This window comes from Sceloporus occidentalis, unplaced genomic scaffold (assembly GCF_023333645.1).
Source record: "Sceloporus occidentalis isolate IW3139 unplaced genomic scaffold, rSceOcc1.0.p SCAF_72, whole genome shotgun sequence".
Taxonomy (NCBI): Eukaryota; Metazoa; Chordata; class Lepidosauria; order Squamata; family Phrynosomatidae; genus Sceloporus; species Sceloporus occidentalis.
In genome coordinates, this window is record NW_028317052.1 from 1,909,331 (window position 1) to 1,924,565 (window position 15,235).

Below are 15,235 nucleotides of genomic sequence, written 5' to 3' on the forward strand. Positions count from 1 at the left end.
GGCCCCCGCCAGACACCAGTGAGTAAGAAGCAGTGGTAAATCGGGGGGTTATAAGGTTTTTCTGGGGGCAGAGTGCACCATGATAGTCCTTTTAACCCCCTCTATGCCACTCTGCCTCCAGAAGTGCATTATACCCCCTATATGCCACTCTGTCCCATGATATGCATTTTAACCCCCTATATACCAGAGTGGGTTGACAGATGTGATTCAATATGTAATTTGTTGAAAAAAAATTGTGTCAAAATGTTTTTTTGGGGGGGCCTTAACAGATTCTTGCCCCTGGCCCTGTGGGTTACTCTGACCCTGTGCGTGGAGTAGACATAACCCGGCCTGTGAGCTCGATATACCATTTGCACCCAATTACATTCTTCTGGTACTCCATGGGCAAAATTGCCCCCTGAAACCAAACACGGTTAGCACTTTCATAGTTATATCACAACATTAATATCCAATAAAATATTTTTAATAGGTTAAATTATTCACAGAAGCAAAAAAGTATCAGAAATTATAATCACTATGGCAACCAAAGGGACGTTACTGTAGATTCAGCGGGCCGCTCGCACCGGTTATTCCCTTATTGTAAACCTGAAATTGGCGTTTTGTTTTTGAGAGGGCAGCTGGAGGCAGGTCTAGGGGGCAAGTTACTTCATGGCGTGGCTTTACTAGAGGCATTCAGTCAAATATGGTCCACATCCAGCATGTAATGAAATACAACATCACTTAAAATGATAAATGTGATGTATTTGTAGCCCTCCAAAAACGCAGCTTCTAACTTGTAAGACTAGGCAGCAGGAGACATACTCGGCACTTTGTAACATGCGCCACTCCGTAGACTCCTTCACCTCATTTCATGCGGCGTGTTCTGTCCTTTAGAAGTGTCGAATCTGCGTCTCATAAATGTTTTTTTTTATGGTTGCAGTTAAATTAACTTAACATCGTATCTTAGTGTATAATAACTACAGAGTAAATTAACTGCGTGTTTTTGCTTTGAATTGCCTTCCTCTTATAATTATGGTCGTTCTCTCTGTGTGTGGAAAGTGCAGACATTGCCCTTTCACGTCACGTGACTGTCATGGCGGCGCCCGGTGGAAGCTCTGTCCTTAATCCAGGGGCTCTGAATACCCCACCGGCCCCCGGTGATGGGACCTTACAGTACAGCCTGATTCTAGAGCACCTAGTCGGGGATAAGAGGAGACCTAAAGAAATGATTCCTGGAAGTCTGGGGGGGATCCCGACCCCTATAAAACCCGATGAGCAGAAGATGATGGAGCGTGTGATGGAGAGCTGTGGGTTCAAGGCTGCCCTTGCCTGTGTGGGCGGTGAGTATTAAAGTCTGTCAGTTTTAAACAACCTAATCTCTGCACACATTTTGGGTTTTCTACTCCCACCATCCCCAGCCATTGTAGCTGCCATTGTGGTTGCGTGTAGGCAGTCGGGGCAGCAGTCACCTGTTCCTGGAGGAGGGTTACACAGCAAAGTGCATAGAAGCAGAAGAGCAGGAAAACCTACGTACAGTTTTGGACGGGTGTCCCTGTTGCCCCCCACGTGATTTGCCTGCAGTGAATCCAGTGCTCTAAAGCTGTGTTCTCTTTTCTATCCGGCTTCTAAGGGCCGGTACGGGTTGCTAATAAGTCGCTATGTGTGACTTGCGTAAAGACATTTGACGTAATTTTCCAGCGTCTTTATTCACGTAATTACATTGTCACTTGAACGAGCTTCATGAATCACAGAGGATCATGGATAGTATTATGCGAAGCATGAAAAAATACGGTTATTTGAGACTTTTGCTATATATATATATATATATTACATACGTATTCCTTACAACCTTGGGACAATTACTAAAGGGTGTATTCTATCGAGACATTCAGCAACACTGAAAACTCACCCCAGGACACCCTGTGACCGCACCGGAGAGCAGTCACAAGCGTCATTACGAGAGATTTTTGCCTCTTGCAAGATGGCGGGACTCATTAAAAAATATGTTTCCAAGAGGGTCTCTTCAGACCTTCCTGAGAACTGTGATCTCACCCTGCTGGTTGAATACAAGTACTGCATTCCACCATGCAAGTCAATGAAGCCCAGCTTTCACATCACAATTTAATTAGTAAAATATAAAAAATAATTTGTGTAAAACAAGGCTCGACAAATCCCAGGTCACCATGGAGGCTGATAATTTTGTCCTGGCGCCTAGGTGTTTGTGAGCCAAACCTATAATTGGGTTTAGGATCCAGATCCCCCGCGGCGTTGCAGGGGACTTGGATCCTCCTTTCCGGCAGCAGCGGGCGTCTGTGCGATGCAGACAACCCCCGCTGCTGCCGGCGGCTCCGCCCACCCTCCTCACTGAACGGGGCTATCACTGCCCACGAAGGTCACTGAGTCGCGCTGCCCAGCTGACTCAATTCTATTTCGGATCAACGGGGACGGCTTCTTAAAACGCCCCCCCTGTCGATTCAAAATAGAAGTGAGTCAGCCGGCGCTGCTCAATAACTTTCGCGGGCGGCACCAGCGCTGCTCAATGAGCTTTGTGGGCGGTGCCAGCCCCGTTCAGTGAGGAGGATGGGTGGAGCCACCGGCAGCAGCAGCAGCAGCGGGAATGAATCCAACAGAGTGCACATCGGGGTAAGGTAAGTGGAAGTAACTGGGGGCATGCTTGGCAGTGGGAGGCTGGGACAAAGATGCCTAAGACTGGGGGCAAAGGCAAACTCTGTCCCCAATTTCCTATAGGCATCTTTGTCACTAAATAGCTTCCCATAGTCCCATGTTTAGTGACAAAGATGCCTATGGGAGACTGGGGGCAAAGGCAAACTCTGTCCCCAGGTTCCCATAGGCATCTTTGTCACTAAACATGGGACTATGGTAAGCTATTTAGTGACAAAGATGCCTATGGAAACTGGGGACAGAGTTAATTAATGGTAATTAAAAGTATGCACTGGTGCTTTTTAGTGTGGGCAAAGTGCTGGGGCAAAAAAAAAGTCTTGGCTCCTAACTTTTTTAGCTGGCTCCTAGATTTAAAAAAAATTGTCAAGCCCTGGTGTAAAAATTAAATAAATAGTTAAATAAAAACTTGGTAACATTTGAAAATAGGTATGCAGTGATGTCACCATCAGGAGAACCACCCAGTTCCAACAAAATGTTAAAGTCCAATGATATATAAAATAAGTGCTGTTTTTCCCAAAAACCCTGGCATGGAAAGAGTTGAAATACCCATGGGGTGTCTAGTTTAAAAAAATGTATTGTTTGAAATGGCAGATTCAAAGACGTCCCAAATAGGGCATGGGGACCAGATTTGGAAAACAAAATGGTTTTGAAATAGCATTACGGTACTTATTGCCCTGTAACAAAAAAGAAGAAAGCAAAAAAAGAAAAACATTGGGTATTACAAAACTCAGGACACATAGTAGAATCATTAGCTTTTGTAGATTAATAAATGTGAGTGCTTTTTTTTTCAGTTTTTCACCATATTTTTTATATAGTAAATTGAACAATATTGTAAAAATAATGGTATCTAAAGAAAGCCCCTCTTGTTCTGGGGAAAAAATATAACTTGGGTGGGTAGACTAAATGAGAGGGAAGAAAATTGCAGCACAACACAAGCACTGCAAAAATGCGGTCACAAAGGGTACAAAAACCAGCCTAGTCCTTAAGGGGTTAATAAGCAAAATGGATATAGACGTCTTGGTCCAAGATAAGATGGTGTCTTTATTCTTTTATCCTTTTTATTGGGCCCAACATAAGAAAAAATAATGTAGTCACATAAGCTGCCGGGAACTTCAGAGATTTCTCTTTAAAAAAAATAAATAAAAAAAAATAAAAAAATACCTTCCAATTTGGGATTGAACGATCCTTTGATCTTTTTTGAGAGCGTTTGGGCATAGACATGTGCTGCTCTGACAAGTGTTAAGTGTGGACTGTTCTAAACACTACTTTTTGTCTTCCAGGTTTTGTCCTTGGGGGAGCTTTTGGGGTGTTTACTGCTGGTATTGATACCAATGTTGGTTTTGATCCAAAAGATCCTTACCGCACTCCAACTGCTAAAGAAGTTCTAAAAGACATGGGTCAGAGAGGAATGTCTTATGCCAAAAACTTTGCTATTGTGGGTGCCATGTTCTCCTGCACCGAGTGTCTGGTGGAATCGGTAAGAATGTTTGTGACATCACAGGAAAATATCTTTACTAGACTTGCTATGTCCTTCTTCTTTTTAACTCAATAAATAATTTTAATTTGTACCTTAATGGATGAAGATATTTAAAGGCATTGTTCTACCTACTCTGCTTAATGTAATTACTTAACTATACACAACATAAGTAACGTCTATCGTAGCGCTGTTAAATACCTTTCAAACAGCTTTTTCATTTTTTTTTTCTAGCCATATGGCCTTGTATGCTTTTGCCATAGAAATTTAAACTGGCCCTTTAAAGTTTGTCAAAGTTGGCCATATTGAAAGGCGCTTTGTCGCTGGAAAGTGCTTATCAACGACCACTTTGCTGCTGAAATGCCTCGATATCTACCTAATCGGCAACACCAAAGAAAAAAAAAACAAGAGCGCCGTGTGATTACTCTCTGTAGCATGCCGTTACCAAGATGGAACCTTGAATCAATGAGAGTATAAAGGTTCCAAGAGGGTCCGTCCAATAAAAAAAAAATCAAGAATAGTTGCCTCGATGTACAAAAATAAGAAAAAATAGTGTAGAATGTAATGGGACATTTTACACCCTTATGAGATAGAAATACTCTACTTGTACTTACCACCCTATAACTTGCAAACTTTTTTTCCTATAACTTTTTTCTATAGATACATTTTCCAGACACTAACTTTAAAAATAACAATAATAAAAACATTGATTCCTTTCGTTTTAAAAGCTAATCACCTCCTAGAATCCATAGTGCATGAATGCAGTAAATAGGATCACCTTCATTCATTGTAAAGGTTTATCCTGTCTTCTAATGTTCAAGCCAAATACACTTCACCTTCCCGTGGTAAATTTATGTAGAAATCAGGCTTCTCATCTAACTTATGTTGCATCTGAACCAGGCATTTAATATACATTTCTCCCTGCTTAACTTGAGTTAGGCTGCTTTCAGATAATTTAGGCCTGGTGTACAGAATACCTCATTCCTTTATCTCTTGTATTTAATTTTTTTTTTTTTTGTAAATAACAGTTTTTATTCAGATCCAAAGAGTCAGATACAGTACAGCAGAGAACCATGACACATTTAGCCACAGTAGGCCCAAAATGTAAGAAGTTACATAGTAATGAACGAGAGAAACAGACACAATGTAGGTTATTGCCAATACAGTACAGGGTGTCAAACTTTGCAATAAAATCAGTACCTAACATTGGCTCTAAAAGGATCTGAGATTTTTCAGTATTTTTCAAAAAATGAGCAGCAGGAGAGAAAAAAACTGACCGAGGTGCGTGCATGTAGCCCGCAATACAATGAAGCCACTCACAGATAAAACATAAAACAGAAAGAAAAACAACGTAAAACTAAAAACTGAAAACAGTTGGGCAAACAAAGCAAACAGAAAATAAGGCACATATCCATGTGTAGGACACGACAGGCAGGAATGTAAGTCAGGGATCTCTTGTATTTAATTTATTCTTTTTCCTTAGTATCGAGGAAAGTCAGACTGGAAAAACAGTGTGATCAGTGGATGTATAACAGGGGGAGCCATTGGGTTTAGAGGTTGGTAAATCTTTTTATTTACATTTCTCATGCCTGTTCTCAGATCTGGTATATGTAGGAACTACTATATCATTTAAAATCGGTGTCTTGCTTATAATATTGTGATCGTAGGGGAACAAAGGAACCGCATGGTTGTAATCAGTCTGTAGTGTTGGAGGCCCGTGTGCAGATGGGGTCCCACAATTTCTGCTTGGGCTCATTGAGGGATTCCAAAAAATAAATAAGTCAATCTTTGAGTGTTCATTGGAATTAAATATACATTTAGTAGTAGGAACTTCCATCCTTGCGCTCCTGTCATCTACTTACCTGTCTGAGGGAAGGATGATGTTTAAGTGAAGCCTGTATACCCCATCACAGATTATCTAGAATTTTACAGCCTCCGTTTAGCCACCCAGATTGCTCATATTCCCTATCAGCTGTCAATTTTAAAGCATCGTATATATTTATTTTTAGCATGTGGTGTTTTTATGTGTAACATATTTTACTGTTCTTTTGTAGCTGGTGTGAAAGCTGGAGCCCTCGGATGTGGCGGCTTTGCAGCGTTCTCTGCTGTCATAGACTATTATCTGCGATAGCAGCTTTGTGCAGCCTGGTGGTGCTGCTTCTCCATGGACAGCTTGCTGGTGTTCACCGATAGATCCACTGGTGACTAATTCCCAAATGTAGCTACAGCAGCTCACATTTATGTCCTCATGGAGCTTTTGGTATTTGGCAGCTGCGGGAGTCCGTATTCCTTTGGCCTACTTTAAAACCTCATTGTATGAGAGGAAATTTCTAGCAGGAAAGACATTCCATCCAATTAAACCGTCAATTAAGAAAATCGCAAGAAAGACCTCAGTGAAACTAGAAACACCTATGTAGTAAGGAGCGGTTGTGATCTTCACTCCCGAACTGCGGTGTGTTTCTCTTCCAATCTCCACTACATGTGAAATATACAGGAAATTATATAATTTATTTAAAGAGTCTCTACAGAAATATTGGAATCCTTTATTGTGTTATCTTGTGTTCATGCGTATAATTTTGGGCTTTGGAATGTAATGGAACATCTTTGTTCTTGGTTTGATGCATTCTGGTGCCCCTGTCCGTGAACTGGTCCAAAGCCAGGAGGGTAACTCCCAGATTTCACAGTCTTGTGATGACAGCCATTTCCATGTTATTTGTAAAATCTAACTGAAATGTGGATTACTGTATAACACAGTACAAAATAAAGGAAGAACCATTGTGATGGGGTCAAAAGACTGAGTTCCAAATAAAATGTTGTTAGTCTTTAATATCATTAAGGTGAACGTGTGTAATCCAGAAGAAATGCTAAAACTCAATACAATATCCTACTAACCACTACTCTGAATTGGTGGTGTAATTCATTCCATATTATTAATTTTTTTAGCAGATTCTGATTTCATGAATGTGGGATCGCAGTAATTTATATCTGATTATATATAATCTATGCTTCATCCCATTTTTTGTATGGAGAAGGTGACTCCAAACTAATGTTTACTCTTCCATGGATCGCATTAACATTTAAGTTATTCGTGAGGCTTCTTGACTTCTCTATACATTATGAAGATTCAACTCAACTAAGCTTCTGCTACAAGAAGAGTCCTGTTGGCCCCCTATAATGGATAGTTAAATCAGCCAAATTTCTTCAGTCTCCTTACACATTCAATTATGCGTTATACTAGGTCACCTCAGCTCTTCCAGCAGGAGAAACTTGCCAGTGGTGGACCTTCACAATGAATAGTGTTAAGTATGTTCACTGCCTTCCCTCTGTATATAACACTGACATTTTCCATTACTTGAAACATTAAAAAAGCAAGACTGACTCCGTTAGACTTTCTGGAGATTGTGATCCTATCATGACTATTGGAGTTTACTGTCCCATCTAATGCACCCATCATGGTCCCATCTTAGAGAATTTCGATCTTAAAAAATATATAGGTTATATTCTTCATACAGTATTTATCTGTTTAGATACGTCTCATTAAAACCATCTTACAGTGTCCCCTGAAATTCTAGGATATGAGTACACTTTGCTCATTTAACGTCTGTAATGTGGTCAGTTGGAATGACGCACATTTTGTCTATTTGGTATTAAAAGTTTCTGGGTTTCTTTAGTAGATAAACATAAAAAATAAAATGTTATAAAAATAACACAAGTTAAATGGACATAAATAGGATTCCAGAGGTAGTGGAGACGAAGTAGTTCCTGTTTGTATTATATACGCTGCAGGATTTTGTCTTCCAAATACTGATTTCTTTCATTACATGCTTCCTAACCTCAGAGTAAACTGTTTGGCCCTGAAAGCTTTTGCTTACTTTGGCCATAAACCAGCCAACGCTATTAATGCTTCTCTCCGAACACCTGCAGATCTGTTCCAACCTCTGCCTTCCATGCTGCTGTAGATTTTAACCCCTTTCTGCAAGCTGTTTTAAGTCGCTTATTAAAATGTAATAACAGCACTTTTATAGCTTCTTATTTATGTAAATTAAGCCAGCCCCCAAAAGAAACTTGTAGAAATCAATGTTCACTTTTAAACCTTGTTCAGAATGCCGTTTGGAATTTTCCACCTCTTATCAGGGCTGGGAACTTTTTTCTTGCCCTGTCACTGATGTTTTTACACCTGGGAAGCCTTATGAATATACAGCAGAGACTGCGATATTTAAAACGTCTGATTTGATGGTGAGGCACATAGACTACACAGTCTAATTATGTGGTCTGTGGTCGCCTGATGTTCAGGCCAAAAGAGCTTTCACCTATGAACAGCGCCGACGTTGCCAGCCCTAACTAAATGCAGCTTCCCCGTGCTCCCTGCAATTGTAGTGTATACTCAAAGGCGAATGTGAGTAAAGCCGACTGTGAAGTGTTGCAGTTTACCATACCAACCCGATGGAAGGTTTTTGGTGATTTGGATGCGTTACCATAGGGTCAGGAGCATCCCTGTTCATTAAAGTGATGACTGCAAAAATGGTTGACTAGTAAAGCTCACAAGAAACTTGTTACAAAGCGGATTTTTTAATTGAAAAATAGCATGTTTTTTTTTTTGGTCCTTCGATCTTGAGTTCTTCCTTTGGGTGATAGAGCTGCAGCCGGCTTCCCACTCAAGGGTTCAATGTTTGCATCACCCATTGGCTTAGAAATCAATGGGAGCGCTTTTCACAGATGTGTACAGGGTCCCGATCTCACTGTATCCGGCCCAGGAGCGCTGAAGCTGACTAGTAGTAAGTATATCATGTCAGGGGATGTTTGGCCAAACGCATCTCCTGTGTGGCACGTAGCTGGGAGGCAGAGAAATGCATAAGGGGGGATTCCTCCATGATTTTGGAAGGGGGGCAACACAAAACTTTAAAGGAATCAACATGCAATATATATGTCATTAGCCAGCGGTACCACCTGAATAGATATCATTTATTTCTAGTCTGAGGGTTTTTATTTAACTCCTCACAGACTATTCCAAACTCCCAGCTCTTGGCGTCTGATGAATAAATGCATTCAGTCTATTGCAGTTTTCTTGGCCACCAGATGAGAGTTTGTAACAAAAACTCACTATTCGGCAAACACGATGGACAGATATTCCACGAAAAGCCACAAACTCAGTGTATGTTACATTAATAAATAATCTTGAAGGATATTTTACAAGTCACGTCTGATTTTGATTGAATTCAGCCTGATAGTTGATTATGCAGCTTACGTATAGAATGCACTACGCTGGTGCATTGAGTGCATATCACAGTGTATGTGTTGCATTAAGCAGCGGTTTCACAAATGCCTATTCGAGTGTATACACAGGCTCCTGGGGTAGAAAGGCTTCTGAGATGAAGTCACATTATATTAAAGGAGGACCCTCGTTACTAAATGTATGGTTTCCTCTTTGTCAGTTCTAGTTTTGTCATACCCCTTGAATGTTAAGTATGGTTTGCTATTAATTGTTGGTGATAATAATACTCAGAAAATTACTCAAACCATAGTTTGGGCATAGTTGGCGGAATTGTTATCGACAGTCATTCAATCAATCAAAGTTGGTTACATTTGCAATGTTCACTTTCTGCATTTGGCTATGTCTGTGTCCCGTGGGCAGAGGCCAATCATTCATGGTACTGGTGCCAGTAGTGTCCTGGATCCGCATTTCCAATGTGCCAGCTCTTGTACTGTCCGCAGCCACTTCCACTCACTGGAACTGTGCTGAGAGATGATGTCGTATGTTGACCGGGAGTCTATCAGGACTATGTGGTCACCGCAAAGAGAGGTCTGTGCCACCCTTCATTTAACCACTCATGAGATGAGATACCTTAACTCCGGAGAAGGTAGGGGAACTTAGGGTAGGGTACTCACAGTACTTATTTATTCAATCTGGAATAGTTGAGGAACGTTATGGTGGGGTGGGCTAGCAGCTAGGAAGGAGGATTATGGCCGATGGCGGTTATCTGTGATTTCATCCAGGCTGCGGTTTACAATGTTTCTTGGCTTACCATGTTATGATATTGTATCATTTATCATGCTCTCTTCCTTGCAACAGAATAGTTTTTGGATTTCTCTCTCTTATTAGCTAACACTGATTGCAATTGGGACATTCAGCAAAAGATCATAAATTTACAGCGCTACAAAAACAAGGAGCAGTGAGCATGTTTTGTCTCTTTTATTAACTAATTTCATCATCGCTATTTTCCTTCCATTCTATGTCCATATTAATATACACATTGTAACAGCACAGACACAAAATAAAAATATACTTAAGGTCATTGTTATATTAACTTTGTCCCACAAGGATTCCTTTCACCTGGTCTTTATAAATATAGTATTCACGAAAAAGAAATAAAACACCGAAAGCAAAACAAGAAATCTGGTGGTTTAGGCTTGAAAAGTCCTCGTTACCGGAACTCAATCATTTACTGGCGATTTAAAGTACAGTACATAGCATTCTAGCACAGAAATAAATCATCATGGTCAACGTGATACTTAATATTCTTTGTTGCACATAATATACCTCTTAATTAATTCATGGTTCCATTTGCAAACATTCTCTTTCTCTCGGTATTCAGACAAAATGGCTACTTCTCTTCCACCACAAGAAGTGAGTGTCCAGGAGATACCACAAGGAAGGGGTTCCTGTATTTCTAATTTGCTAAGCATAAAGAGAAGTCACATAGCATTAGAGTCCTATCATTTATGGGCTCCCTGAAGTACCATGTATGAGGCAGAATATGATGAATAGCGTGTGACACACTGCCCCCCCCCCCACACCTGTACTCTTAATGACAAATAGATAACATTTTATGTTGTGAAACTCAAGCAAAACTGATGATTGTAGTCATGGCCCAGGAACGAACGTCGCTCAGAAAATTAAACCCCCTTGTGATCCGGTTCTTGAGAAATAACGGTTTGCTGATGTCTGGTGTGGGGCGTTACTCCTGATCTGTCATTTACTTTAATGTCTGCTTTTGACCTTTGTGTGTCACAAGGATGAGCAAATCCAATGCGTTTCACAAGCTTTTGCTATCCATTGAGTAAGAGAGTAAATACTTCAAGTGAGCCCCTTGGGGTTTATTCACTAAAGGGGGGCTTCCAGGAAAGTTGTGGTTTTAACTCTCACTACACTGTTCCTCATAACGGGCAAAGGACGGCAGGCTTCTCCAGCAAGGATGAAATACCTGGCCCTGCATGATGCTTAGTTCAGCATGAAGCCATCATTTTTCACCTTTAAACACATCCTAGTTAAAGCACTTTTTATTAAATTGTTGTTTTACGGGAATTCTGCTTGTTCTTTTCAATTCAATAATGCACGTTTCCAGTCACTCCCCATGCTCAAGTATTTCTGGTTCTTGAAGTTTAATCCGTATATAATCAGATCCTGGCTTTGAGAAGCAGAACTAGATCATTTCCTTTTCAAGCAGTTGGGACACATAGTTGCGGGTCTCAGCTGAACCCAGTAAAACACATGGCCTGTCATCTGTAAACACGCAATGTTATCTACAGCTCTCTTATGCATTCGCTTATAAACCACTTTCTTACAGCACTTAGACACAAACCTGGAGCAACAAACCCAATTCCAAACTGAAAATGTTCGCAACTGATAAAAACAGCTTTTAAAACGTCCAGATTACTTGGTTGGGGCAATTTGCTGGTCTGCGTTCTAGTAGCTGATGGACAGGCCTGGTTAGTGAGTTTGTTGGGAAAATGTTTGGGCCAAAAGTGCTTTTAGGGCTCTTGGCTGCACCTGCCCCAGTATGAGCTACGCATGTAATGGACTTTAATCAGTTCCCACCAAAGTACATTTACAACTGGCTGAAATTCAAAAGTGTATCACTTCACGTTCAATGATAAGCGGAAATTAAAGTGTAAAGGGTTAATGCTCCTGCACCCAGTAACCCTTACTATGCTGTTTAGGTGAACACTCCGCGTGTAAAATAAGGCGTTTTCAGAATCATATCATGCAAACTAAGGAACATGTCCTTTCCCAGCGCTTTTCTATTAAACAGATATTTTCCAGTGATGCAAAAAGCACTATTTTTTTACATTTTGACATTGTCAGAGGATATTTCCTCGATTTTTGTGGAATCGCGAGCCCTTGTTGTGCAAAGCCCTGTTTTTCTTATAAAACAGGATGCTTGGAAAGTTAGGCAGGTCATCAGAAAATTGGATAAACATCCATGTGTAAAAAAAAATACCAAATCCTGAAGATAGGCCAACTTCCCCAGACCCTATTAAGAAAAGACTTGGATATTTGGATTCCATTTGAGCATTTTAGGTACTTTGTACGGTTTGTACAGAATTGGTAAATGTAGGAGTTGTGGGATTTAGGAGTCTGCTTTAATTTATTTCAGGAAGCAGGAAATGGAACGAAAAGTAGGAGTCCAACCTTAATGTTTCAGGGCCAAACAGCCTGGTCCATTACCTCAGCCAACATTCACAAGACAATATTTGGATGTACCGGTATGTATCCCATACCATCAACCAGACAGTGGCAGCACGCTAGCCATCGACCTACAGGAAACAAGTAGACAACATGCCTGTTATCTTAAAAAGCAATAGAGGTATCACCTTGACCCATATCTTATGCCTAGTAGCACCCACTGGGAGACATTCAAGAAATGGAGCGTTACTGATGATTGCTCCACATTTACCGTTTCACCAGACTGTTCTTTATAAATAACCGCATGCGCACGGACCCTTTCCTAAGAATGTCAGCACACCCTGAGGCTGTGAGAACATTCTGCTCTTATCCAAACATTCATGGGATGGGCATAAAGCTATCCTCAATCTAAGACGAGACCGAGGCCTGATTAAAGTCCTAGTCTCTACATCAGGAAAATGGACAGACCAGATGGGCGGAATGGCCATTATCTACCGCCAAATTCAATATCACTATGTAATTACCCAATGCAGCACCCTGCAGCTGACATACTGCAAACTCCTCTAGCACTGAAAGGGTTAACTCCACGCTGATCGCATCTGTGGAAGGTCAAGAGTACTTTTGAGAAACACACAATTGGAATCGCGAGAAGACTACAAGTCCAGGCAGCAAAAGTGATATAAGCAGAACGGATCTTTATTATAACAACCCAACGCTGGCCTGCTCTGTAATGTATAGAAATATACAATCAGCGAGCATTTCTAACAAATCTGGAGCCTTAAATAGTAAATATTTGCAAAGATTCACAGCCAGAACACGATGCGCCCTAACAGACCGCGATCCTTACACACACGCAAGTTTTACGAAAGCATAAAATGATTCCTGGAATTGGTATTAATCCCAAACCTCTACCTACACAGAGAATATGGGGCTGCTGTCTGCGCAATTATACAGAACCACAAGGTTTCTATATAATACCAAATGATAAATACATGAAGCACCAAGACCTAATTCTCAAAGGGTTAAAGTGCTTAACAGTTATCAATGTAAATGGTAAATATTACTCTTATTATATGGCATTACATGATGTATGTAAAGCAGGGAACCTGGTATTTAGGTATCAGGATTTGAGTGATTGTTGCTCAATCCAACTGACTGATCTCGACCTTCTCCAGATGAATTAAATTCGGAGCACTTTGCTCTAGAAAACGAAGAAGCATAAAAATACAGAATTATAGCAATTAATGCTATCAGTGCTAAAAAAACATTTGCGGGTTTGCAGAGAAAATACTAAAATCATAGCCAGAAATCATACATACATTGCGGTCCCGCGAGGGGGCGTAGACGTGCAGGAAGCGATTTACTGCATTTATTTCACACTAGACCCCACTGACACTCGACGCATGAAGTTTGCCGTAGACTATCAAGGAAATCATTAAATAATTATCAGGTGCATGAATGGTTAGTGCACCACCAGGTAGTATTTGGGGAGAAAAGGGGGCCATGTTTAATGTATTATACATACTATGGTTCGATGTGTTATAATCTTTGTGTAAGTTACGTGTGTAAAAGTTTCCATAACTTTAACACATAGCTGCTAATACCTGCCCAGGGTGATCTGTTTAATGCTCCGAAGAGCTCATGGAAAGGAACGTCCTCAGTGAATGGAATTTGTACGTACAATAAGTTTGGTCCATTTGTGTAAACTTTTACACATATATCTGTTAAAGCTGATCATTTCATATCTAGAAACTGGAAGGAATCAATGTTTTCTACCTGTTGTCTACCGACAGGAATAAAAACATACAACATATTGTATATCATTTAAAAAGCCATAAGAAATCACTGACTTGTAGCCAACATTTTTTTTAATGTACACAAGTTTAAATTGTCTGTGTATTTCCTTTTTGTTACCATAGCGATGCCGAGTTTATATATTTCCTGCTGGTTACACTACAGACTTCTCTATCCAAGTGCCGTACATGTCGGATGCTAGTATTTCTTTCCCGAGCCGTAGCAGATAAATATATAAACGTACCACCCCTTGCAAGCAGCAAATCACAAGTGACATCTCCACCAGAAGGAAAAAAGACCAGAAATCACTGGGACTACGTTCAGTTACAATATGTTGAAGAAAAAAAGACCATCATGGCAACTATTTATATTTAAAAATATGTGGACGGAAGATCTGCTCACACGGCGTGAGGCAAACTGTGGCAGTGCTGACTATTCATGTGGTTTGGTGGCTCTCAAATAGGGGAGCCTTTCCAGGCCATTTTGACCCCTGTGGCCCCCAAAGTGAAGAATTATTCTCAAGGTACACTTCAGGATGCCGTCATCAGCACAAAGTTTGTAAATGTGGCAGATTAAAAGGGCCCAGAGGCCCGCAGGGTTTCCCGAAAGTTCCAGCTCTGCTCCACCAATGCCTCTTGATTCTACATAAAATAAAGCCTGAACACCAATATACAAAATACAGCTAGGTACACGGGGAGCACAGTGCTGGTTCATTCTTTCTGCTTCCACATTTCTATTTCTGTACAAAAGGGATTCAAGGAAAGCACAAGCAAATTCTGGAGGTTCCTCGGAGCCGCAAGTTTGCTCTGTCAATCCCACACTCTCCTCCAACCTGAAAATGTCTCTGAAATTTACAGAGGAGCAGGGTGCCCTGACCTTCTCCCGGCTGGGGGGATCCGCGC

The 15,235-nt window shown here is 40.8% G+C and overlaps 1 protein-coding gene across 1 annotated transcript; it reads left to right on the forward strand.

Moving 5' to 3' along the window:
* The first annotated feature begins 1,072 nt into the window (after window positions 1-1,072).
* Window positions 1,073-6,266, forward strand: LOC149286075 (mitochondrial import inner membrane translocase subunit Tim22). The gene is made up of 4 exons (XM_089494413.1): window positions 1,073-1,319; window positions 3,942-4,138; window positions 5,619-5,691; window positions 6,190-6,266. The coding sequence occupies exons 1-4, from the start codon at window positions 1,073-1,075 to the stop codon at window positions 6,264-6,266; spliced, it is 594 nt and encodes a 197-aa protein (XP_089350539.1).
* The last annotated feature ends 8,969 nt before the right edge of the window (window positions 6,267-15,235 follow it).

Bases quoted from the DNA above. Each gene is read 5' to 3' on its own strand.
- LOC149286075 (XM_089494413.1), top strand. From the start codon at position 1,073: ATGGCGGCGCCCGGTGGAAGCTCTGTCCTTAATCCAGGGGCTCTGAAT. The intron at 1,320-3,941 runs GTGAGTATTAAA...TTTGTCTTCCAG, and splicing joins TGCCCTTGCCTGTGTGGGCG to GTTTTGTCCTTGGGGGAGCT. The intron at 5,692-6,189 runs GTTGGTAAATCT...GTTCTTTTGTAG, and splicing joins GGGAGCCATTGGGTTTAGAG to CTGGTGTGAAAGCTGGAGCC.